This window comes from Lepus europaeus, chromosome 7, assembly GCF_033115175.1.
Source record: "Lepus europaeus isolate LE1 chromosome 7, mLepTim1.pri, whole genome shotgun sequence".
NCBI classification, from domain to species: Eukaryota; Metazoa; Chordata; class Mammalia; order Lagomorpha; family Leporidae; genus Lepus; species Lepus europaeus.
This window is the reverse complement of record NC_084833.1, coordinates 13,797,513-13,822,257: the sequence shown is the minus strand read 5'-3', so window position 1 is coordinate 13,822,257 and position 24,745 is coordinate 13,797,513. Positions and strand designations below refer to the sequence as shown.

Here is a 24,745-nt window from a genome sequence, read left to right as displayed (position 1 = left end):
GAATGTTTTCTAGGCAAAGAGAAATAGTAAGAAATAAGGGGAGGTTTACAGCTATCTTGATGGGAAGAGTTCTCTGGTAGTTGTTGCTGAATTTCTGTATGTGGGGTCATGACCTTCTAAGGTGAATGGCTTGGTGCTTATTTTCCTCATATATTAGGTAGTATTAGCTAATAGTGAATTGGGCTGGGTACAGGAGTAGAGGCCCCATTATCTAAGCCTGAGTCACTCACCTTTCAGGTGTCTTGGATAGCTAATCCACCTCCCCTGTGACTCACCTTTTATTCCTGGAGGGGTACCAGACTTCAGCTGGTGCAAGCTAGAGCGATGGTGAATAACAGCTAACACTGAAGCAGTCTGACTAGGGTGTTGGCTCCAGTGTAAGTCTGCTTTTTCTGACTTCCTCATTAGTGAAGAGTAATTGGACCCAAGTGAGTGTGCCTGGCTAGGTCTTTTTTTTTTTTTTTTTTTTAAACTGTGGCGGTTGACATAGAGAGGATTTTGAGCCTGGTTCTTGGCTTTGTTCCAGGGTTGCATTGGACTTAAACCTGTTGACCAGCAAGAACATTTGCTGCTTCCTGTTCCAGCCCTAGGAGAGTAATACAAGGCTAAGCTCAAACCGAGGCTGTGATTACTGTGGTTCTGGCTGTTCCTCAGCCACTAGCTCTGTGTCCTTAAGCAAGTCATTTGATCTGAGTACAGCTGTTACTTGTACAACAAAAGAAAAAATATCTTTATCCACTGTCTATATATGAAGGACATCTAAGATAGAAGTCTCCTGAGTGACTTAAGTCTGGTAATAATAATTGCTTTTGTAATGTTTATATTGAAATAAAAGTAAAATGTGCTCAAAACAGAGCTAGAAAAACCCAAAAAAGCACACCATCCACTGATAAAGAATCACTGTTAACATGTTGTTGCATTTCCTTTGAATTCTTTTTCCTGTATGTGGAAACAAATCTACCATGTTTTTTTTTCTGCTACTAAAATAGAATTTTATTTAACATGCAGTCTAGTAGCCTGGTTTTAAAACAGCCATATAACCTGTTTATTTTGTTTTAATGTTATTTTAAGAGTCTTTTTTAACTAAATTCCTTGTTCCTCTGAATCAGTGTTGAGTGGTTGATGTTGATACCTGAGGCAGATCTGCTCAGGATAACCTTGAATGTTTGGTGACAGTGGGAGTGGTTTTATGGAACAAACTACAGTCTTACTTGGAGAGTTCTGTACAATAGACTCTCCTCCAGTGGGAGCTAGAGAGACGACTCACAGATAAAGGAATGGATTTCTTCTTGTGGTTATGAATAAATAATAGTGTGACAGACTCACCCTCTAGTGGTGGTTAGTAGTACTGAAACAGGAAGAATCTGGTTTGACTTTTCTCTTACCTTCATTTGCTTTGTCTCTGTTCCTTTTGGCTGGGCATGCTACATGATATTTCCATACAGTTGGAGATAATGCCTGTAGAAAATGAAAGATGAAAATCATTGCAAACATTTGTTGAGCGGCAGAAATGAATTACGTTGAACTGAAAATTAATCTTCAAGCTTATGACTCATCAGTACCAAAGATAGATCTACATATGATGTAGCAAGAAGTCCTTTATTATCATTTATTAGTTTCTTTATCCTATTCTGAAAATAGGAAAGGAGATGCTTGAATACTTAAATGTGTGTAAAGGTTTTATCCCTGTTTCCTATGTGTTAATACCTCATTTCCTGTTTAGTGAAGGGCTAGTAAGATCTGTTCTCATACTTTGCCGACTTCTGTGGTGTTGAGTCCATTGCTTTGGTTAACTTTGGTGTCCTGAAGATTTTTTTTTTTTTTCTTTTTAAAGATTTATTTATTGGGATAAAGCCGCTGCCTGCAGTGCCAGCATCCCATATGGGTGCCAGGTGCCGGTTCGAGTCCTGCCTGCTCCGCTTCCGATCCAGCTCTCTCCTATGGCCTAGGAAAGCAGTGGAAGATGGCCCAAGGCCTTGGACCCCTGCCACCCGCATGGGAGATCCGGAGAAGGTTCTTGCTTCCTGGCTTCAGATCGGCACAGCTCCTGCTGTTGCGGCCACCTGGGGAGTGAGTGGATGGAAGACCTCTCTCTGCCTTTCAAATAAATAAATACATTTTTATTTATTTGAAAGGCAGAGAGAGCAAGAGAGAGATCTCGAGATTTTCATCCACTGGCTCACTTCCCAAATGGCTGAAACCGCTGGGGCTGGGCCAAGCCAAAGCCAGGAACCAGGAACTCCATCCGGGTCTCCCATGTGGGTGCAGGAGCCCAAGGATTTGGGGACCATCTTCTGCTGCTGGGAGCTGGATCAGAAGTGGAGTTAGCTGGGACTTGAACCAAGGCTCATTTGGGATGCTGGTATCACAGGTGGTGGCCCAACCTACCATGCTGCAATGCCAGCCCCCTGAAGGCTTATTTTAATCTATCTAGAGAAGTTAGCAGCTGCTGACAAATAAATGCTGATTAATCAGGATTTGGTTCCTCTGTGATTAACTTTGTTAAATGCCTGTTACCGTTCTGAGCCAAATTTCATAGAAAAAAGAAGGTAGTTTTAAGCCAATTGCAGGTGCCTTTGAAATTACTCTAATTTTTCCTGTCTCATTAAAGGAAAATTGATCAGGATATCATTCATGCAGATAAGATCAGTGTACTAGAGCTGAGGTTTATCTTTCCTTAGAGGTGAATGGTAATGAGAATGTTCAGCAAAGCTAGACTTGATGTATTTCTCTTTTCTCTTGGTTCTTCCAAAACGTTGCAGGAGCTATGAAGACATGATTGGTGAGGAGGTGCCTTCGGATCAGTACTATTGGGCTCCTTTGGCCCAGCATGAGCGAGGAAGCTTAGCAAGCTTGGATAGCCTGCGTAAGGGAGGGCCCCCTCCTCCCAACTGGAGACAGCCAGAGCTGCCAGAGGTGATTGCCATGCTAGGATTCCGCTTGGATGCCGTCAAATCCAATGCAGCTGCATACTTGCAACACTTGTGTTACCGCAACGACAAGGTGAAGACCGATGTGCGGAAGCTCAAGGGCATCCCAGTACTGGTGGGATTGTTAGACCACCCAAAAAAGGAAGTACACCTTGGAGCCTGTGGAGCGCTAAAAAATATCTCTTTTGGGCGTGACCAAGATAACAAAATTGCCATAAAAAACTGTGATGGTGTTCCTGCCCTGGTGCGACTGCTGCGAAAGGCTCGTGATATGGACCTCACTGAAGTCATTACTGGTAAGTCCTAGGCCTAAGGAAAATTGCTAGGTTAAGGTCATTGGAACCCTATAAAGATGTTGAGAGCTAGAAGAGTTTCCAGTTCTTGTACTTTTGATAGAAGTTGAGCTGGGTCAGATCCAATTTTTTTTTTGAGATCTGTACATTTTATTTATTTTGCAAATCTGAGGTCCATTTACATTCAATAATAGTTGGATCATTCACCAAACTGCCAAAACATAATACTTCATACTTCCAAATACATTTTTATTTAAAAATTTTTCAGTCTTGAAAGTCCAATACATTTTACATTTTTTAATAGCAGTAATTAGAGAAAGAATTTTACCATCTTTTTTTTTTTTTTTTTTTTTTTTTGACAGTCAGAGTGGACAGTGAGAGAGAGAAACCGAGAGAAAGGTCTTCCTCTTGCCGTTGGTTCACCCTCCAGTGGCCGCTGCGGCCAGCGCATAGCGCTGATCCAAAGCCAGGAGCCAGGTGCTTCTCCTGGTCTCCCTTGTGGGTGCAGGGCCCAAGGACTTGGGCCATCTTCCACTGCCTTCCCGGGCCATAGCAGAGAGCTGGCCTGGAAGAGGGGCAACCGGGACAGAATCCGGCGCCCCAACCGGGACTAGAACCTGGTGTGCCGGTGCCGCAAGGTGGAGGATTAGCCTTTTGAGCCACAGCGCTGGCCAAATTTTACCATTTTATTTCAGTACTGATCAAGAATGCTGCCAACAAATGTGTGGTTGTCAGATCCAATTTATAGATTGGTTTGCATCATTCAGGGTTTTTGAAATTTAAATATTTGCTCATGTCTAAAATTCAAGATTTCACTTGCCATTCCAGATTCTTAACCTCTGTTAAGATGATGATACTGAGAATGAGTTTTTTTCCTGCCTGGCATTATTGGATCTGAGTTGTTTTGGAGCATGTGCTTACCAGTTTACAATAATCTCTAATGCATTCTATTATCTGTGATTGACTTCTCCCATATAGGAGATTCTTCTCCCAAATATGAAAACTAAATGTCAATTTAAAAAATTTACATTCTTGTAATTAAAAAAAAATCTGCCAGGGGGTGTAGGGTATGTATGTAGACTAGTGGTTAAGACACTTGCATCCCACATTGGTGTGCCTGGATGTGATTCCTGGCTTTAGCTTCTGACTCCAGCTTCCTGCCAATGGAGACACTGGTAGTCAGCGGTGATGGCACAAGTGTGTGGGGGACCTGGATTGAGTTCCTGGTTCTCAGCTTTGGCTGTGGCCAACCCCTGCCAACTGTGGGCATTTGGGGAGTTAGCCAGTGAGTTGATAGGTATTTTTTATCTATATTTCTCAAATAAAAGTAAATGTCTGCCTGTTTTGACTTACTTGCCTGGCCCATGTGGATATTTGAGTTTTTGGTCCTTGCTTTATTTATTTATTTATTAAATATTTGTTTGTTTATTTGAAAGTCAGAGTTACATAGAGAAGAGAGGCAGAGAGAGAGAGAGAGAGAGAGATGTCTTCCATCCGATGATTCACTCCCCAATTGGCCTCAATGGCCAGAACTGCACCAATCTGAAGCCAGGAGCCAGGAGCTTCTTCCCGGTTTCCCACACAGGTGCAGGGACCCAAGGACTTGGCCCATCTTCTACTGCTTTCCCAGGCCATAGCAGAGAGCTGGATTAGTAGAGGAGCATCTGGGTCTCGAACCGGTGCCCAAATGGGATGCTGGCACTTCAGGCCAGGGTGTTAACCCGTTGCACCACAGTGCCAGCCCCGGTCCTTGCTTTATTTAGAACAGTGGTTTTTCATATTGTGGACTGTGGTCCATTAGTGTGAATTGAAAACAACTTTGTGAATTACAGTCAGCGTTCCAAGAGAAAGAAAGAAAAAGAAATAGTATAGACTATTGATTTTTAGTTGATGGTGATATATGCCCCTCCCAGGACATGTATAATGTCAGAGGTATTTTTGGTTGTCAGGTTATGACAGTGTAGCAGTAGAGACTTCTACTGAAATCTATGAGTAAAAGCCAGGGATACTGATAAATATCCGGCAATGGAGAGGATAGCTTGCCACAATAAAAGATTATCTAACTGAAAGTGTCAGTGGTGCTGAGATTGTGAAACTGTGGAATAGATAGGCCACCATTGTTTATAGTATTGTTTTATGAAACTTTATTTAATGAAATGTGTATTTGTGTTGAGCTATAATGCAAAATACATGTTTTATTGTGGGTCCGCTGACAAAAGTTTGAATTTTACTACAAGGAATTTGATCATGGGAAAGGCTGAGAAGTGATGGACTAGGGGATTTTTCTTTGATGTTTTCCACACACTGTCTTGGGTATTGGAGCACTGTCTGATACATTGTCTCCACTAGGAACCCTGTGGAATCTCTCATCTCATGACTCAATCAAAATGGAGATTGTGGACCATGCATTGCACGCCTTGACAGATGAAGTAATCATTCCACATTCTGGTTGGGAAAGGGAACCTAATGAAGATTGTAAGCCACGCCATATTGAGTGGGAGTCGGTGCTCACCAACACAGCTGGGTGCCTTAGGTAATGGTAGTGGCTTTGAGAATATGAAGATTGAATTTTTGAAGATTGGCTTAAATTTCTTTAAAATAAAGACTCAGTAGCTGGTTATTCAATCTCCATTCCTATTTGTATAGCGTACTGTAACCCATCCTGTCTTTCTACCTTTGTTGCTGCTCTCTGGTTTATAACACATATAACACATATGCTTATATTGATCGCTTGCTATTCCCTCCTTCTACATCCTTCTCACTTTTATTTCTCTTTTTGATTTTGTTCATCTAATTTGGTAAAAATGTGTTCAGTACGTTCAATACCTACCCTACATAACGTGCTTGTCTCGGACTGGGCTTACGTGTTTGTCCCTGCTCTCAGTTACATTAATAAATGCAACAAAAGGAATACAATATTAGGAGGGTGGGGTATAGATAAGGAAGGAAGTACTTTATTTTATCTGCCAGTACCTTTCTTTCCTTACTTATCTTTTTCAAAAAAAATTTTTTTGGGGGCTGGCACCATGGCTTAACAGGCTAATCCTCCGCCTGTGGCGCTGGCACACCGGGTTCTAGTCCCGGTTGGGGCGCCAGATTCTATCCTGGTTGCCCCTCTTCCAGGCCAGCTCTCTGCTATGGCCCGGGAAGGCAGTGGAGGATGGCCTAAGTCCTTGGGCCCTGCACCCGTATGGGAGACCAGGAGAAGCACCTGGCTCCTGGCTTCGGATCAGCGAGATGGGCCGGCCGCAGTGGCCATTGGAGGGTGAACCAACGGCAAAAAGGAGGACCTTTCTCTCTGTCACTCTCTCTCTCACTGTCCACTCTGCCTGTCAAAATAAATAAATAAATAAATAAATAAATAAATAAATAAAAATTTTTTTGAGGCAGAGTGGACAGTGAGAGAGAGAGAGAGAGAAAGGTTCCTTATCTTTTTGAGGCTAAATTCAAATGCCTTTGTTTTGTCTATGTTTCCCTGATTTCTTCTTTCTATAAATGTAATGCAATCTTTTCTTCTTTGGAATATATCCCTATGTGCTCCATCCCGTTTGGGCATCCAGTCAAGAAGTATCAATTCCTGTTGTTTGTATATGTTTTAACCTCCACCCTACCTTCAGGGTTATTAAAGTTGAGTGTTGGGACCTGTTAATCAACTTTCTGTCAACTGCAATGCCTTGCTTCTAATAGGTGTTGACTGTTTCAGTAAATAGAAGAGGTATTGAGGAAGCTTGTAGATGTTGAAGGGTATCTTAAGAGAGGATCTGGATTTGGGTTGTCTTCAATATTCTCTTGAATCCCCCTCAGGAATGTAAGCTCAGAGAGGAGTGAAGCTCGCCGGAAACTTCGGGAATGTGATGGCTTAGTTGATGCCCTCATTTTCATCGTTCAGGCTGAGATTGGACAGAAGGATTCAGACAGCAAGGTAAGTTGATAGTTGAGTGAGTTCTGTTTATACTGGAACCTTGAAGTAACTGTAGTGCAGACCTGTCATCTAAGGTTTTCAGGTAATGGTAAATATCTATACCAGTCTCTTCTCTCTAAAGTGGTCATTCAACTTAGAAGAAGACTGTTTTTCTCTTCTATCCTTTCTTTCCAAGATTTATTTGGTTTATTTATTTGAAAGGCAGAGTTAGAGAGGAGAAACAGAGCTCTTCCATCTGCTGGATCACTTCCCTGGATCACTTCCAGGCTGGGCCAGGCCAAAGCCAGGAGCTTCTTCTGGGTCTCCCATATGTCAGCAAAGTGAGTAAATCCGCCACCTGTGATGACAGCATGCCATATGGGTGCTGGTTGGGAAGTGGCTGCTCCACTTCCAGTCCAGATCCCTGCCAGTGCACCTGGAAAAGCAGTGGAAGATGGCAAGAAAGAAAGAAAACTGCCTTGGGGCCAGCCTTAGGGCCAGCCTTGGGGTGCAGTGGGTTAAGCCACAAACATCCCATATGGGCGCCGGTTCGAGACCCAGATGCTCCACTTCCAATCCAGCTCTCTGCTATGGCTTGGGAAAGCAGTAGAAGATGGGCCAAGTCCTTGGGCCTCTGCACCCGTGTGGTAGACTGGGAAGAAACTCCTGGCTCCTGGCTCCTGGCTTCAGATTGGTGCAGTTCTGGCCATTGAGGCCAATTGGGCACTGAATCATTGGATGGAAGACATCTCTCTCTGTCTCTCCTCTCTCTGTGTAACTCTAACTTTAAAATAAATAAATAAATCTTTAAAAAGAAAAAATAAAAATGGTACACCAAATAGTGGCAGAAGCCAATAGATGGACTTTCCTTTAGCCCGAAGCTCCAGGCTAATGGAAGCCTGTAATTAAGAAGCCTGAGGCTTATGAGGTGATGATTGGGCTGTGCTTTTGAAGACTGATATTTTAATAGTCATGTTATGGAAAACTATATTTGGTGGAAAATCACTATAGGCACCATCTTCTCTCATTGAACCTTTTGTCTTATGTCCCTAAGCTTGTGGAGAATTGTGTTTGCCTGCTTCGGAACTTATCATATCAAGTTCACCGGGAGATCCCACAGGCAGAGCGTTACCAAGAGGCGCCTCCCAGTGTTGCCAACAATACTGGGCCACATGCTGCCAGTTGCTTTGGGGCCAAGAAGGGCAAAGGTGAGTTGTAGTTTCTTGTTCCTTGCTCTTCAGTGCGGGACAAGGAAAAGTAAGGAACACTTTTAAGTTTAAATACAAAAGACTTGCCAAGCAGTGCGGGAGTCTACTGGTCAAGGGTGTCTTTGCTCTGGTGCTGCTTCCCTTGTGTTGTGTACATCATTCATTTGGTAGTGGTGGTGGTGATGGTGGTGGTGGTGGTGGTGGTGGTGGTGGTATAGGTAGCAATGACTGGGTAAAGGAGGATGAGAACTCAAGTAATCTGGGACCTTCTCTCCCATCCCCCTTTGTGTTCACTGTGTTTTCTTCTGTGCTTTCCTGCTTGTTTGCTCACAATTCTATTGACATCTTTCTCCTGCTTTCTACTTTCATCTCTTTCTGCTTTCCATCTTGGGCGGCGCACTGGAAGATGAGTGGTTCTCCAGAGGTGAGTGGAATCTTTTAAGGCGCTTGTCTATTTCTAATCTGCATGTTTTGGTTTTAGCCTTCCCTAGTATTTCCTGCCTAACCTTCCCTTCCCTGTGGATGCATGTAGGAAAATTCATTGAGGAAGATCTTAGCTGTTCAGAGCTGATGGCTCATGGCATGCTATTTCTGGGCAGCAGTCCCTGTTACTGGAACTCAGGCAATAGCAGCAGTGGCTCTGCTTGTCTTGTCTGCGGCCTGTTTTCTGTGCTGTTTCTGTGTAGCCCCCTCTGGGACAAGCTGAATCCGCCCTCCCCTCTTGTCCCTCTTGATGCATTTCTGACCCAGAGATTCTGACTGAAGAATGGAAAATTTGCCAGATGGAGTCTTCCTTTCCTAAGCTTCTTTACTCCTGTTCCTCCTCTTTTTTTCATTTCTGCAGGGAAGAAACCCACAGAGGATCCAGTAAATGATACAGTGGATTTCCCTAAAAGAACTAGTCCTGCTCGAGGTAAGTTGTCTTCTTCCTCTCAGTCTCTCAAAGTCTGATAGACATAGTCCACACGTATATGGCGTTGGTAGCCTAACAGCAGACTTTATACAATGTGTTTACTGTTCTCTCTTCTTTACTCAAGGATTAGAAATGGTGGTGAAAGCATTAGGAAGCTATAGTATTAGAGCAGTAACTACAAAGGAATGCTTATTGAGGCAATTACTCAGGTTACTTCAGGATATTATAAGGCCCCAATGAGTACCCTTTGTGGCCACTGCAGTTCCCGGGACTTACTCCTTAGTGTTAAAAGAAGCTTCTTTAGCACAATCTGGATCCTTATATTCATCAATACAGTGAGTCAAAGTTCACAGGGTATAAAAAAATTTCACGATTATGGAGCTTTTAAATGTTGTTATGTCTGCCATGGACCCTTTTACTTAATAATAGTAAAGCTGGGGAGAATGACTAGGCTAAGTTAAGAATAGTTCATGTGAGATGATGAATCTTTTGAGTGCTGTCAATGAGCTAAATGAATTCCCTGCAGACTCTTGGTAGAACCAGGGCCAGAGTAAGCAGTGGGAGAGAAGGGGCAGGGAAGAAGGAGAAAGAGGAGTTGAATATGATGGTTGATTTTCTGTTCTGCTGTTACCATGGATTAATTATTCTTTTTTAAAAGATTTATTTATTTATTTGAAAGAGTTACAAAGAGAGGAGGAGAGGCAGAGAGAGAGAGAGAGAGAGAGAGAGAGGTCTTCCATCCGCTGGTTCAGTCCCTAATTGGCCACAATGGCCGGAACTGAGCCGATCTGAAGCCAGGAGCAAGGAGCTTCTTCCAGGTCTCCCATGTGGGTGCAGGGGCCCAAGGACTTGGGCCATCTTCTACTGCTTTCCCAGGCCATAGCAGAGAGCTGGATGGGAAGTGGAGCAGCCAGGACTCAAACTGGCGCCCATGTTGGATGCCGGCACTACAGGCGGTGGTTTTACCCGCTACACCACAGCACCAGCCCCAGATTAATTATTCTTAAGAAGGCATGGTGAGGCCAGCATTGTGGTGTAGTAAGTAAAGCTACTGCTGCAGTGCCGATATCCCATATGGGTGCCGGTTTGTGTCCTGGCTGTTCCACTTCCAATCCAGCTCCCTGCTAACGACGGGAAGAGCAGTGGAAGATAGTCTGAGTACCTGGGCCCCTGCTACCCACATGGGAGATCTGGAGGAAGCTCCTGGCTCCTGGCATCGGCTTGGCCTTTGCTGCCGTCAGGGGAGTGAACCAATGAATGGAAAATCTCTTTATCTCTGTAACTCTTTCAAATAAATAAATAAATCTTAAAAAAAAGAAGAAGAAGAAGAAGACATGGTATTGTGACTGACTGAGCATACTGTTGAGTGGCTGGGACAGTTTAGGGGGCAGAATGGTTAAGGAACATAAATCCATCAATCCAGAGTACCAAGGTCAGACTGCAGCCGTTCTGTTGTCCGATATTGATTAGCATCCTCTGCCTTCTTGCCCTTTCTTGTGCAGGCTATGAACTCTTATTTCAGCCAGAGGTGGTTCGGATATATATCTCCCTCCTCAAGGAAAGCAAGACTCCTGCCATTTTAGAAGCCTCAGCTGGAGCTATCCAGAACTTGTGTGCTGGGCGCTGGACGGTAAGAACCTATTAGAAAATAGATTTGAATAGGGAGAACTTAGATAACTAGCTTGCCACCATTTTTGTAATCTGTTCTACCTCTTTCTGCCATTTCTAGTATGGTCGATACATCCGCTCTGCCTTGCGTCAAGAAAAGGCTCTTTCTGCCATAGCTGACCTCCTGACCAGTGAACACGAGCGGGTAGTGAAAGCTGCATCTGGAGCACTGAGAAATCTGGCTGTGGATGCCCGCAACAAAGAATTGATTGGTGAGGAACTGAAAGCTAACTATTATTTCAGCATCTAGTATAAGACTTGTCTTCTAGCAGGTGCTTAATAAGTTCTTTAATGAAATGACTTAAGGGAAGGACTCTAGCTGTCCATGGTTTGTGCGTCCAAGGGTGAGTGAGAGTTGAAGTTTACTACTTCTTGGGAGGATAAGAAGTGATGGCTACAAAAACAGAATGATAATTGGTAGCATTTTTTTTTAAGCCCTTGTTTTGGTACTGTGCATTGTTAAGCATGTGTGTTTGTTTTTCACCTAATTCCCACCACTTTGCAAAGTCCAATTTTTAAAATATAAAAGTATTTCAGGGGAAACAGGTATTATGAAAAACCTGCATGGATTACAAAATTGTTTGGCACCAGAATAAACTTATCTTTTAATTCTGTTTTCCCACAAATTTTTTGAAGTACTGTTGTGTATCAGATAAGGAAACTGAGGGTCATGGAAACTAAGTAATTTGTCCAGGGTTTATATTATGTAAAGATTAGAGGCATAGCCCAGATTACCTATTTTTTTAAAAATTCGTGACTCTGTGCCACTCAATTATTGTAGTAATCAGCATTCTGCTTTTGTTAGGAGTATCTGAAAGGTCTGGGTGTAGTGTAAACATTGCTTCAGTGTGGTTGAAGAATGGGAGTTTAAAGGAATAGTAGGGACAGGACAGTAAATCCTTGGCTATTCTAAGTCCTTCTCCTTTATGATATGACAATCCTATAGAATAATGAGGTCAATTGTATGAAATGCAGTTAGCTGCGGTCAGTGGCTCCTCAGGGCCTCACCCTGCCTCTTCTCCTTGCACGCGTTCCTTCTTACTGCTATAGGTAAACATGCTATTCCTAACTTGGTGAAGAATCTGCCCGGGGGACAGCAGAACTCCTCTTGGAATTTCTCTGAGGACACTGTAGTCTCTATTTTGAACACCATCAATGAGGTTATTGCCGAGAACTTGGAGGCTGCCAAAAAGCTTCGAGAGACACAGGGTATTGAGAAGCTGGTGTTGATCAACAAATCAGGGTGAGCTTACCATTTAACTTCAGCTGGAGGAATCTGAACAGAGAGGGGGTTGCTTTCTCAGATTATTTCCTGTTACCTACATGTGGAGTGATATTGCTGGATTTTTCTGCCTTAATATTGATCCATAAATTTAAAGTAGACTCTTATGTTGAACACTTTTTTGTATTGCTGTTTGGGACAGAGTACAGGACTTGGTAAAAACTTACTTTGCCCATTTTAGGGCTTATATTCTTACATAAATTAGAAGGTATAAATTCTAAGCTGCTTTCCTAGTCTTATAACCAACTTCCATATGGTATTACTTTCCTCAAAAGGAATCGTTCAGAAAAGGAAGTTCGAGCGGCAGCACTTGTATTACAGACAATCTGGGGGTATAAAGAACTGCGGAAGCCACTGGAGAAAGAAGGATGGAAGAAATCAGACTTTCAGGTATAACTCTTGAGATCAAGAATTTTGCCTTTTTTCTCTTGGTTTCAGGGTAATGCTTCTGCCTTCTTCTTTTTTTTTCTGTTATCACACTTTTTTTTTTTTAAACCCACATTAGTTAGTAAAGAAATTATTAGTTTTATTCTTTCTCAAAAGAGAAGGCACTGCTGAAACAGCTTTGGTCTCCATGTATGTCATAATGTACTGAGAGTGTTTGTAGTGTGAGTAATGATGGTGGCCTGTGTGATGGCTTCCCAGATCTTCTGCCCTGTGTGGGTATTTATCATTTTCTATGATGGTTTTCTTCTAATAGTATGAGTGCTTTGAACCTTGGTAATCTGTTAAGGAACATAAATAGGAGGCATAATATCAGTTTTTTTGACTACATGGAATATTGAACTCTTACAACTTGTCTTTTCATGAATGTATTAAAAGGGGCGGGTGTTGTGGTGCACCTAGTAAAGCCACCACTTGGGACGCCTGCATCTTGTATCAGATTGCTGGTTTGAGTTGGAGCTCTTTCGCTCCCAACTCAGCTTCTTGCTGATGTGCCTGGGAAGGTAGCAGATGAAGGGCCAGGTCCTTGGGTCTCTGTCACCCATGTGGAAGACCTGAATGGAGTTCTGGTTCCTGGCTTTGGTCTGGCCCAGCCCTAGCTGTTGAAGGCTTCTCTATGTGATTCTGCCTTGCAAATAAATAGAGATAAATCTTTAAAAGGTCGTAAGAGTTGTATTTGACAATAGGAACCTAGAGATGTATGCCCATAAATAAGATATGGAGTAAGATATGGGTGAATTCAGTATTTAATGATGTTATTACATTTTGTGTTTGCCTCCAGGTGAATCTAAACAATGCTTCTCGAAGCCAGAGCAGTCATTCATATGATGATAGCACTCTCCCTCTCATTGATCGCAACCAAAAAGCAGGTACAGTACCCAGGGGGCCAACCCCTCTCCTTTTGACCACTCCTGCTATTCTTTACTGGGCTCTCGAACTTAGGATACATAGTTATTTTGAATGAGCTAGTCTTTTGAGGAAGAAGAATATTTTGCTCCAGGATTGTAACCCAAGAACAGGTAGGTCTAAACATTAGAAATCAAAATGAAACAATTAGCTGAGTATGATCCTTCAATCTTTTCTTGTGAACTTAAAAATCTCTGGAAAGTGAACCCCTAGACTCTATTTTTTTCTTTTTTTTTTTTGCTTTGGAGTCTGCACATAATGCCAACTAATATAGCAAGCCAAATCACTTTATTTCTGTTATCCAGAGATAATCACTGTTTTGGGTTGTATCTTTTTAATCATTTTTGCTATGAGAACAATCACATTTTCCCGTAAGAAATGAAACATGTTTTTTTGGGTAAATTTTTACTTATTTTTCATTTAAAGTGTGTATTATGACCCTTGTTACCTTAATGACATTGCGCTTCTCCTCAATCAGTTGGTTCTGGTAGTGTGGCCCAAGGGTCCCCACACTGTGGCTGTTTGTATCAATAGCACAGAAATAGTGATGCTTATTGATGGTGACTTAGCACAAATAGGGGCAGTGACCACAAACTGAGTCATTCATTGTTGTCCTCATTACCATGCATTTAGAGAATAAAAACCGTTTTCACTAAAGAATATACTTGATGAAACTGTAAAAGTTAATTGTATTATGTTTTTACCTTTGGACCCATCTTTTTAATAATCTGTATTGATGAAGTAAACAGTACTCACAGTACTCTGTTGCATGCCAAAGCATGATGGTGTTGCAAGGAAAAGCATGTGTGCTATTGTTTGAGTTACTGGTTGAGCTAACCACTTTTTCAATGGAACATCATTTTTTTTAAAGGTTTATTTATCATTTATTTGAAAAGCAGAGTGACAGAACGAACTTCTTCCACTGTTTCATACCCCAAATGGCCACAATGGCAGGGGCTAAACAAGACCAAAGCCAGGAGCTTGAAACTCTATCTGAGTCTCCCACATGGGTGGCAAGGGCACAAGTACTTGGGCCATCTTCCACTGCCTTCTCAAGGACATCAGCAGGGAGCTGCACTGGGAAGTAGAGCACCTGGGACTTGAACTGTCACTGTGATATGGGCTGCTGATGTTGTAAGCTAAGGCCTTCTGTACCCCAGTGTGCACTGAGAACACCATTTTTACTTGAAAAAATCATTGGCAGACCAATTGTGATTCAGATGTGGGTATTTGACAGGTATTTTCTCAAAATAAATGTAGTTAGTATATCACATTGAGGAAAATAATTTTTAAAATTTGCTGTCTGAGCTTTAAGTGGAAATTATATTTTATAATTTTAATAAATTATATTTATTTTAGAAAACATATCTGCTTCTGTTATAACATGTTAAATAATGTTTGAAATGCCAGCATAATTTGTTCTGTGTTTTTTTTTCCCTTCACCATTTCAGAATATATATTTAGTATTATTCCATATTTACAGATAAGTAAATATCTGTAATTGATAGTAACGGGCAGTTAAGGATCTGGACTGGAACAACTACTTCCTCAGTCATCATATTCTTCCTCAAAATCATGAATTTCTTTGAATCACTGGCTTCTAACCCCTTGTGACTATTCCCACAACCTGGAATAAAAGTAATGATCTCTGCCTATATGGTATTAATTCATGTTTTCTAAAAGATTTACTTATTCATTTGAAAGTCAGAGTTATAGAGAGACAGGCAGGCAGAGAGAGAGAGAGAGAGAGAGAGAGAGATCTTCCATCCGCTGGTTCACTCCTCACATGGCCACATCAGAGCTGAGCTGATCCAAAGCCAGGAACCAGGAGCTTCTTCTGGATCTCCTACATGGGTACAGAGGCCCAAGCACTTGGGGCATCTTCTGCTTTTCCAGGCCATAGAAGAGAGGTGGATCGAAAGTAGAGCAGCCAGGTCTTCAACCAGCACCCATATGGGATGCTGGCACTGTGGATGGTGGCTTTACTTGCTACGCCACAGTGCTGATCCCTGCCATTAATTCTTTTTTTTTTTTTTTTTTTGACAGGCAGAGTGGACAGTAGAGGGAGATAGAGAGAAAGGTCTTCCTTTTTGCCGCTGGTTCACCCTCCAATGGCCTCCGCGGTAGGCATGCTGCGGCCGGCGCACCGCGCTGTTCCAATGGCAGGAGCCAGGTGCTTCTCCTGGTCTCCCATGGGGTGCAGGGCCCAAGCACTTGGGCCATCCTCCACTGCACTCCCTGGCCACAGCAGAGAGCTGGCCTGGAAGAGGGGCAACTGGGACAGGATTGGTGCCCCGACCGGGACTAGAACCCGGTGTGCTGGCGCCGCAAGGCGGAGGATTAGCCTGTTAAGCCACGGCGCCGGCTTCTTTTTTTTTTTTTAAGATTTATTTTTATTTATTTATTTGAAAGAGTTACACAGAGAGAGGAGAGGCAGAGAGGTCATCCATCCACTGGTTCACCCCCCCATTGGCCACAACGGCCAGAGCTGCGCTGATCTGAAGCCAGAGGCCAGGAGCTTCTTGCAGGTCTCCCACATGGGTGCAAGGGCCCAAGGACTTGGGCCATCTTCTACTGCTTTCCCAGGCCATAGCAGAGAGCTAGATCGGAAGTGGAGCAGCTGGGACTCGAACTGGTGCCCATATGGGATGCCAGCACTGCAGGTGGCGGCTTTACCCATTATGCCACAGTGCTGGCCCCTGCCATTAATTCTTAAGAACCAGTATTTTGCAAGTGACCAGAGCCTGATATTTTAAAATCATGCATAGATATTTTAATTCATTTAGAGTGTTATACAAGTTGGTAAATTTTAATTTAATAGCATATGAAGAGGTTGGTTTCATGTTCTACTGTTACTTGTTGAGTATTAGTAGACTACTAAAGAAGAATATCCACAGTTGTCTGGGGGGAAAAAAAAAACTTAAAATTGTCCTCCCTTTTCCAACTTCTTACCTGTATGAGGCTGGATTTTTTTGTTTAACTGTAGCCATACCCTGTATCAATGACTGAATGCAAGAAGAGATGAGAGTCCAGCTGTAAAACTGTAAAACTTTTGGGGCCGGTACAGTGGCTTAGTGGGTTAAAGCCCAGCCTGCAGTGCCAGTATCTCATAATGGCACAGGTTTGAGTCCTGGCTGCTCCACTTAGGATCCAGCTCTCTGCTATGGCCTGGTAAAGCAGTGAAAGATGGCCCAGGTCCTTGGGCCCCTGCAAGCATGTGAGAGACTCGGAAGAAGCTCCTGGCTCCTGGCGTTGGATCAGCTCAGCTCTGACCATTGCGGCCCTTTGGGGAGTGAACCAGTGGAACGGAAGACTGTCTCTCTCTATGGCTCTATCTCTCATAACTCTGTCTTTCAAATAAATAAATAAATAATACATCTTAAAAACTGTACAACTTTTACATTTTTGCACATCTTTTTAAACAATACTTTTTAAAATTAAGATACTGCTTATGATAACATGTAGTAAACTTGTTATTTTAAGTAAAATAGATATTTTAAATTTCAGTATGATAAATATTAATACACATAACCCACATCAACTGAAAGCTCTTTAGGGATGCTCCTAATTTTTAATACTGCTTTTATTATTTTATTGTTCATTATTAATAATTATTAATATTACTGTTATAAATAATTATTAATAACATTAAATTATCATTAATAATTTATTTGACAGGTAGAATTATAGACAGAGAGAGAGACAGAGACAGAGGGAAAGGTCTTCCTTCCATTGGTTTACCCCCCTAAATGGCCCCTACGGCCAGCACTACACCAATCCGAAGCCAGGAGCCAGGTGCTTCCTCCTGGTCTCCCATGTTGGTGTAGGAGCCCAACCACTTGGGCCATCCTCCACTGCCCTTCTGGGCCACAGCAGAGAGCTGGACTGGAAGAAGAGCAGCCAGGACTAGAACCTGGTGCCCACATAGGATGCCAGTGCCGCAGGCAAAGGATTAACCAAGTGAGCCATGGTGTCGGCCCCTATTATTCTTCTTATTATAGTTTATTATATTTATTGGAGCTGGCATTGTGGCTTAACAGATAAAGCTGTTGCCTGTGATGCCAGCATCCCAGATGTGCACCAGTTCATGTCCTGGTTGTTCCACTTACTGTTCAACTCCCTGCTGTGGCCAGGAAAAAGTAGCAGAGGATGGCCCAAGTGCTTAGGTCTCTGCTATACATAACGTGAGAGACCTGGATGAAGCTCCTAGCTTTGGACTGCTCCAGCCCTTGCTATTGTAGCCATCTGGGGAGTGAACCAACAGATGGAAGATCTCTCAGTCTGTAGCTCTTTCAAATAAATAAATAATTCTTATTTTTTTTAAAATTATTTATTTATTTGAAAGACAGAAAGACAGAACCTGTGAGTGAGAGAGAGAGAGAGAGAGCGAGAGAGAGAGAGAGAGAGAGCGCTTCCATCTTCTAGTTTACTCTGCAAATAGTTTTAACAGCCAGGGCTGGGCCACACTGAAGCCAGGACCCAGAAACTCCATCCTGGACTCCCATGTGATGGTAGGGGCTCAAACTCTTGGGCCATCATTCACTGCCTTCCCAGGCAGTGTATTATCAAGAAGGTGTATTATCAGGAAGCTGTATCAGAAGTGGAGCAGCTGGGACTCAAACCAGCACTTCAGTATGGGATATCAACCTTATAAGTGGTGACAACCTGCTGCTCCACAGCACTGGCCCCTTTATTATTATTTATATACATATTTATGTTATTATTTTAAAATATTTTATTTATTTATTTGAAAGGCAAAGTAACATACACCCAGAGAAAGGGAGAAATCTTCAGTCTACTTCACTCCCCAAACGTTTACAACAGCTAAGGCTATGCTAGGCTGAAGCCAAGAACCAGGAACTCCATCCAGGTCTTCCCTCATAGGTAGCAGGAACTCACTCATCAGCTGCTGCCTTGCAGGTACATTAGCAGGAAACTGGATCAGGAGCTAGGATTAGCTGGTTCTCAAACCAGGTACTCTGACATGGTTTGTCCCAAACAGTGGCTTAACCCACTGTTCCATAACATCTGCCACTTGGGACACTTTTTTTTTTTTTTTTAAAAGATTTATTTATTTAATTTGATAGAGTTACAGAGAGAGAAGACACACGCACACACACACCCAAACACCTCCCCCCCCCCCCCCAATCTTCCATCTGCTGGTTCACTTCCCAAATGGCAACATCGGTTTGACTTGGGCTAGGAGATTCCTCTGGATCTCCCATGTAGATGCAGGGGCCCAAGAACCATCTTCTGCTGCTTTCCCAGGCATACTAGCAGGGAGCTGGATTGGAAGTAGAGCAGCTGGGATTTGAACCGGCACCCATATGGGATGCTGGTACTGTAGGCAGCAGTTTAACCTGCTGTGTTACAGCACCGGCCCCAGGACCACTATTTTTTTTTTTTTCTTTAAATTTATATTTGAGAGTTAGAATTACAGAGAGAGGGAAGAGACAGAGAGAAAGGTCTTCCATCTGCTGGTTTACTCCCCAGATGGCCACAATGGCTGGAGAGCTGGGCAGATCCAAAGCCAGGATTCAGGAGCTTCTTCCTGGTCTCCGACACAGATGCAGGAGCCCAAGCACTTGGACTGTCTTCCAGTGCTTTCCCAGGCCATAAGCAGAGAGCTGGATTGGAAGAGGAGCAGCCAGGACAAGAACCGGCGCCTACATGGGATGCCGATGCCACAGATGGAGGCTTAGCCTACCATGCCACAGCACCAGCCCTTTAGGGCCACTTTAAGGCTGCTTTTAAAGGTCCTTGGGGGCCATTGTTGAGTGCTGCCACTTGCCGTAGACCAAAGAGCAATTTTCGTGATGTGTCTAAAGAGTTGGTTTTTGACCTGGATAACTTTCTGACTCCTTATAGATAAGAAACCAGATCGGGAAGAGATTCAGATGAGCAATATGGGATCTAACACAAAATTACTAGGTAGGTGATTGATGCCTCTTAAGGATATAGAGCTATTTATCTCTGTAGGTTTTTCTAACATCTTCAATATTTATCATACTGGAAAAGCATTGGCCAGTCATTTCCATTTGGAAGGATGTGAGGAAGTTTATGGCCCTAAACTCACAGTCCATCAAAATCTGACCCCAATCTCTCTCTCTCTGTTCTCTACATGTATTTTGTTTCAGCCTACCTGATCTACTTTCTATCCTATCTTTTCACTGTTTGTTTTTAGATTTATTTAAATTTTGCTCACATAATACCATTTTCTTGTTTGCTGTTCTACATTCTCTTCATTCCTAAAGGCTTAAACTCATGTTTTCCTTTGCCAGGTCCTTCCCAACTACTGTAGCTTACTTTACTCTGCCTGTGCTTAATTCCAATACTCTTTACAAACAGATCTCTTCTGTTAGCTTTGTTATTATGTGTTGTACTCTGGGTGTTTCATGTATGTTGTCTTTCCTGTTGGTTTCGGGGACAATTAAACTTTAATGCCTTTCGGAAACATTTGGCAAAGCTCAGTCTCTGTCAGAACTATGTAACTCATACTTACCTGTTTGATATATATTGTACTCGAGAGGGTAAGGTCATGTTTCTGTGTACTTTCTCACTAGATAACAATTATTCCACACTTAATGAAAGAGGGGACCACAACAGAACACTGGATCGATCCGGGGATCTGGGTGATATGGAGCCATTGAAGGGCGCACCATTGATGGTAAATTCTTGTTATACACTATTGGCCATCTAAGACTATTCTATTTTGAAGCCTGCATATTTTATGAAATAGAAAAAAAAGGTACAGAGAGAAAGACCCTTTTCTTGTTGGTGTTTTCAGTAAAAAGTAGGAGTTTTGACTCATTTTGGGATTTGTTGGGTTATTATTCTGCTGTGGTCAGGAAGGGGGAAGGGAAGTCTAAATGTGATTACTGTTATGACTAACACTAACTGATCTGTTCTCATACATTGCCTTCTTCCTGAACCTGCCTGTGTGAATGTTGTGCCCTTCTCTTACTGTCATCTTGTTTTGTTTGAGTTTCTAGATTTTGGGATTTGCACTCGGTCTAGCATACTCTCACGAGATTCCTTTCTCTTCACTCATACTAACAAATTGCATGTGTTCACAGCAGGACGAGGGACGGGAATCTCTGGAGGAAGAGTTGGATGTGTTGGTTTTGGATGATGAGGGGCACCAAGTGTCTTACCCCCCCATGGTATGTCCTCCAGTCTCTCCTGAGATCAGACTTGAGGAAGAAGGCTCCTGTGTGTCAGCAGCGCGCCAATCATGCTGATCTGCTCAGGCCTGAGACAGCAGGTCTCAGCCTTGCGGGACTCAGGGGCTCTGCTCCTTTGATTATTACCTCTTGAGAAGCTGGGGCCTGCAGCTGGTGATCTGATTCTTCGTGTGTGCTGCTTCCCTCCAGATGTGCTCAGCTGTCTTTTGTGGGGTCTCCTTATCCCACCTGTTAACATCCTCTTCCTCTTTTCTTCCCACAGCAGAAGATTTAGCACCGCCGTCTCCGCTCCATCTGGGCTGATCATATATGTACTTTTGTTTTTTGGTGGTGAAATGGACTGATGATTTTTTTTCCTTTCTTCGTTGGACTATTGTGCCAACTGCCAGGCTGCCTCCTGCTCTAATAGCCCTAAGTGGCTGCCTTCTTTATATCAATTCCCAACTTCTTCCAGTGAAGTTTAAATGTCCTACCCACCTCCGCCCCTATTCCCTCCAGTTTCTCCCAAGAAGCTTGACTCAGTTATTTGCATATTTTGAGAAACTGCTGCAAATTAGCTCTTTTTGCCAACTCTCCCTTGAACTCTTGGCCATGTGTAGAGGGAGGGAGAGAGTGGGAATCTTCTTCACTGGAAGCCATGGGGAAGAATTGGAACTTATATGCAATATATGCAGTGTCGAGCAGTCTGACAAACTGATGGTTCTTAATCAAGATTTTTTTCCCCTGGTGGGGAAGGGACTTTTTATTTCCTTTTGGAGACTGGGAAGTATGAGCTCTTCCTTTACTCCTAATGGCTATTTTTGAAGCAAAGAAGGCTGGCAACATTGGCACATTCCACCTGGCAAGGGCCCTTGAGTAAGTGAAGGTCTTCTAGAACTGGGATTAAGAAATCTTGCTCTGCTCACCTATGGGGCAGGGACCATCAAAGACCTACAGACTCCATCTCTTCTACAAGCCTCATGTCAACTTTGGGCTGCTGCCGCTGAGGCTATCCTTAACCCTCCTCTCCCGCCTTGTGATATGTCTGCTGACTTGGCCTGGCTGTTTGCAAGAAACTGTTTAAAGAGGAGAATGTCAAGGAAGACTTTTGAGAAGGAGCAGAAAGATGTCTTTTGGAAAGAAGAGGAGCCTCTAGGAGGAGCTAGTAGGAATGTACATGAAGTGGTTAGTCTAAAACTGGCAGGAAGCTTCAAAGCTGGCTTCCCCCTCTCCATTTCTCCTTGTCCTCCCCTTTCATCCCCTGCCTCCTCCCTGGATTGGTTGGCCAACTAAAGGACTTGATGTATATAACTCCTGTCCCCGTTACCCTTATAATGTGGGGATTGCCCCTGGCTTTGCCTCTTCTTTGTGCCTTTGGCCTGGGGTGTATCTCCTCCCTCCCTTCCATGTGCCTTTCTTTACCTCTGCAGTCTCATTTCTCATGATTTTGCAAATTATATTTTGTTGCTTTCTTGCCCACTATTGGCCCTCAGTAATAGAAAGAAGAGGAGAGGTGACCTAGAGAACCTCAGATTCTCAGTTGGGGATTGGCGTAGCTTTTAATTTTAGCCATAGCAAGCTTTTGCTCAACAGCATCAGGTTGGGGTTTTGCAAAAATCCCATTCTGATAAATCTCAAAGTGAAGTTAATGGGAGGAATGCGTGGTGTGACTCTTGTTCTTTAGTTGCCCACAATTTCCCATCATCTCTGAAGGGGTCGTAGGGAAGTCATCTTTCCCGATTTCCCCCTTCTTGCTAATATTGCACCCTCTTGCTTTAGTGTGTATTAGCAGATTGGGTTAGAGGAATCAGCTGCTATGCGGGTTAATTTTTTTTTTTATCCTTTTCCTTATTTGCCTTCTACTCCCCTTAATCTGAAAGCTCTGTTCAATGCAACTGGAATTCTTTATCCCTCTTTTCCCCTTCCCTTATATATTGAGGCTATGGGGTAGGAGAAAAGTGCACAATTCATCCCCCTTCCCCATATGTTAAAACTCCTTATTTGCCTTTCCCCTCCCATTTCTTCCCATTCCCTTCTACCTTATGTTATCCGTGACCCCCGGAGCACACTGCACAGGGGAAGTTGCCCCATCCCCACCTGACTCGACTCTTGGTTTCTCTTGCCCTCCTCTGCTTTTTTCCTGGTGCTCTCTTTTCTCGGTGGGATGTGGGTAATAGAACAGCCATGGGCTTTTGGGGACCTTTAACTGTTTTTTTTCCTTCTCTCATTTATAAAAACACTAAACATTCAATTCCAGAGAACCAAAAATCCCACCTTCTCACCGAACACTACTAAGGGGCATGCCTTCTGCTCCATATCTTTTCTCATTTTCTTTCTCTCTTGTTAATGCTTTTAAAAACAAATGAGTTTTTTATATAAATAAAGTTTTTAAAGTGTGTATGTGGGGGGTCTGTGTCATTTCTTCACTTCTAGCTGTATCTCTTCCCTCCTTTTCATCTTGGTTACCTCCTTATGTGTCAGTGTCCTTTCTTTCCAGAACAACCAGAGGAGGTGACACCGGGATGGATTTATTTTGAACACAGTCCAACTTTTTATCAAGCAACGTCCTTTTTAAATCATATGTGAAACATTTTTTCTTTAGAAGATTCTTGAAAATTAAATGTGGCTGAAGAAGAGCTTGGGGAGCTTATTGCAAACTTAGCAGTAGGAGATTGAAGTATAGCTAATGACTTGCTAAGTCGCTGGAATTCTCTTGCTACATTTGACAAAACTAACATTGAATAAAGCCTACTGCATTAGATGACTCTCTTGAACATAACACTTAGGAGAAGACTAGAAGCTGCCGACCCCAACTGCCATCCTAATAAATAGGAGAATGTAGAATAAAAACACCCATGTATGTAAATATTAATCACTGGGCCATATTGTTGCTGTCAGGCTATATTCAGTCCTTTATAGTTAGAAACCAATAGGCCTATTTATTTGATAAGCCATATTATTTGGTAGGATATCCTATCAGAAATTTGGTAATTATTTGGATATCCTACCAAGTAATATGTGAGTGATAGAAAATATTTGTTGGATTATGAAGTGACTATCTTTACTGCAGAGACCAAGGATTAAGACCTTTGGAAAGAGATTTATTTTTCTGGGGCCCTCATCTCCTGTCATAATTAAAATCTCAAGAGAACTTATGTAAAATGATTTCTGTATGCCCAAATCTTTAGATTAAAATTTTATAGCTGCTTGTGAATATGGTCCTGTCTCATTTTGTTGAACTAAGATTTGGGTATGAAATCTTCCTTGGGCAAATGAGACTATGAAATGTGAACATTGTAGCTGTTACCTTTTAAGGCTTGATATGTGTCTGCCAATCATATCAGACCAGAAAGACGAAGCACAAAGCCCAGAAGCTTTTAGAGTTTGTTTTCCTGAGAGCTGGGTAGCTGCACTTGGGATAGTTTTTAATCTAGGTAGAAAAGCCTAGCTCCTTTATTTCCCTGATATTGTTTATTTTTCACTGGCATTGAGCTACATACAAATCTTACTCTTTCCCTTTTTTGAATTGAATCGTTTGTTTTCTCGTTCAGTAAATATTTGCAAAGTACCTTCTATATGCTAAGCATTATTGTAGAGGATTAGATGAGAGAAGGAAACAGATCCTTTCATGGGGATTGTGATCCATGAGAATTCTCTGTAGCCAAGATCTATGATGTTTTAGAAACATTTCTTCTGTCTGTGCCATTATCTAAAATGAGGTGTTAAACAGAATGATCTGTAAATGCCCCATATCTTTTTTTTTTTTTTTTAAAGATTTATTTATTTTGCTTGAAAGAGTTACACAGAGAGAGAAGGAGAGGGAGAGAGAGAGAGAGAGAGAGAGAGAGAGAAAATCTTTTATCCTTTAGTTCACTCCCCAGTTGACTGCAACGGCCGGAGCTGTGCTGATCTGAAGACAGGATCCAGGAGCTTCTTGCAGGTCTCCCATGTGGATGCAAGGACCCAAGAGCTTGGGCCATCTTCTACTGCTTTCCCAGGCCATAGCAGAGAGCTGGATGGGAAGTGGAGCAGCTAGG

The 24,745-nt window shown here is 42.7% G+C and overlaps 1 protein-coding gene across 13 annotated transcripts in view; it reads left to right on the top strand.

Annotated features, from left to right (window-relative positions):
- The window catches only part of CTNND1 (catenin delta 1), a 65,598-nt gene extending 42,490 nt beyond the window's left edge, over window positions 1–23,108 (top strand). For 9 of the 13 annotated variants that reach the window (XM_062196109.1, XM_062196101.1, XM_062196106.1 and 6 more), the window contains 14 exons: window positions 2,763–3,226; window positions 5,573–5,756; window positions 7,028–7,145; window positions 8,179–8,332; window positions 8,739–8,756; window positions 9,177–9,245; window positions 10,748–10,875; window positions 10,975–11,125; window positions 11,964–12,156; window positions 12,471–12,585; window positions 13,421–13,508; window positions 19,414–19,476; window positions 20,109–20,212; window positions 20,992–23,108. In XM_062196109.1, the coding sequence (XP_062052093.1) occupies window positions 2,763–3,226; window positions 5,573–5,756; window positions 7,028–7,145; window positions 8,179–8,332; window positions 8,739–8,756; window positions 9,177–9,245; window positions 10,748–10,875; window positions 10,975–11,125; window positions 11,964–12,156; window positions 12,471–12,585; window positions 13,421–13,508; window positions 19,414–19,476; window positions 20,109–20,212; window positions 20,992–21,003 (1,861 nt within the window). In that variant the 3' untranslated portion in view covers window positions 21,004–23,108. The remainder of the gene's footprint in view (window positions 1–2,762; window positions 3,227–5,572; window positions 5,757–7,027; window positions 7,146–8,178; window positions 8,333–8,738; window positions 8,757–9,176; window positions 9,246–10,747; window positions 10,876–10,974; window positions 11,126–11,963; window positions 12,157–12,470; window positions 12,586–13,420; window positions 13,509–19,413; window positions 19,477–20,108; window positions 20,213–20,991) is intronic. The other 4 variants (XM_062196103.1, XM_062196104.1, XM_062196105.1 and 1 more) reach the window with 4 other exon arrangements.
- Window positions 23,109–24,745: the final 1,637 nt, after the last annotated feature.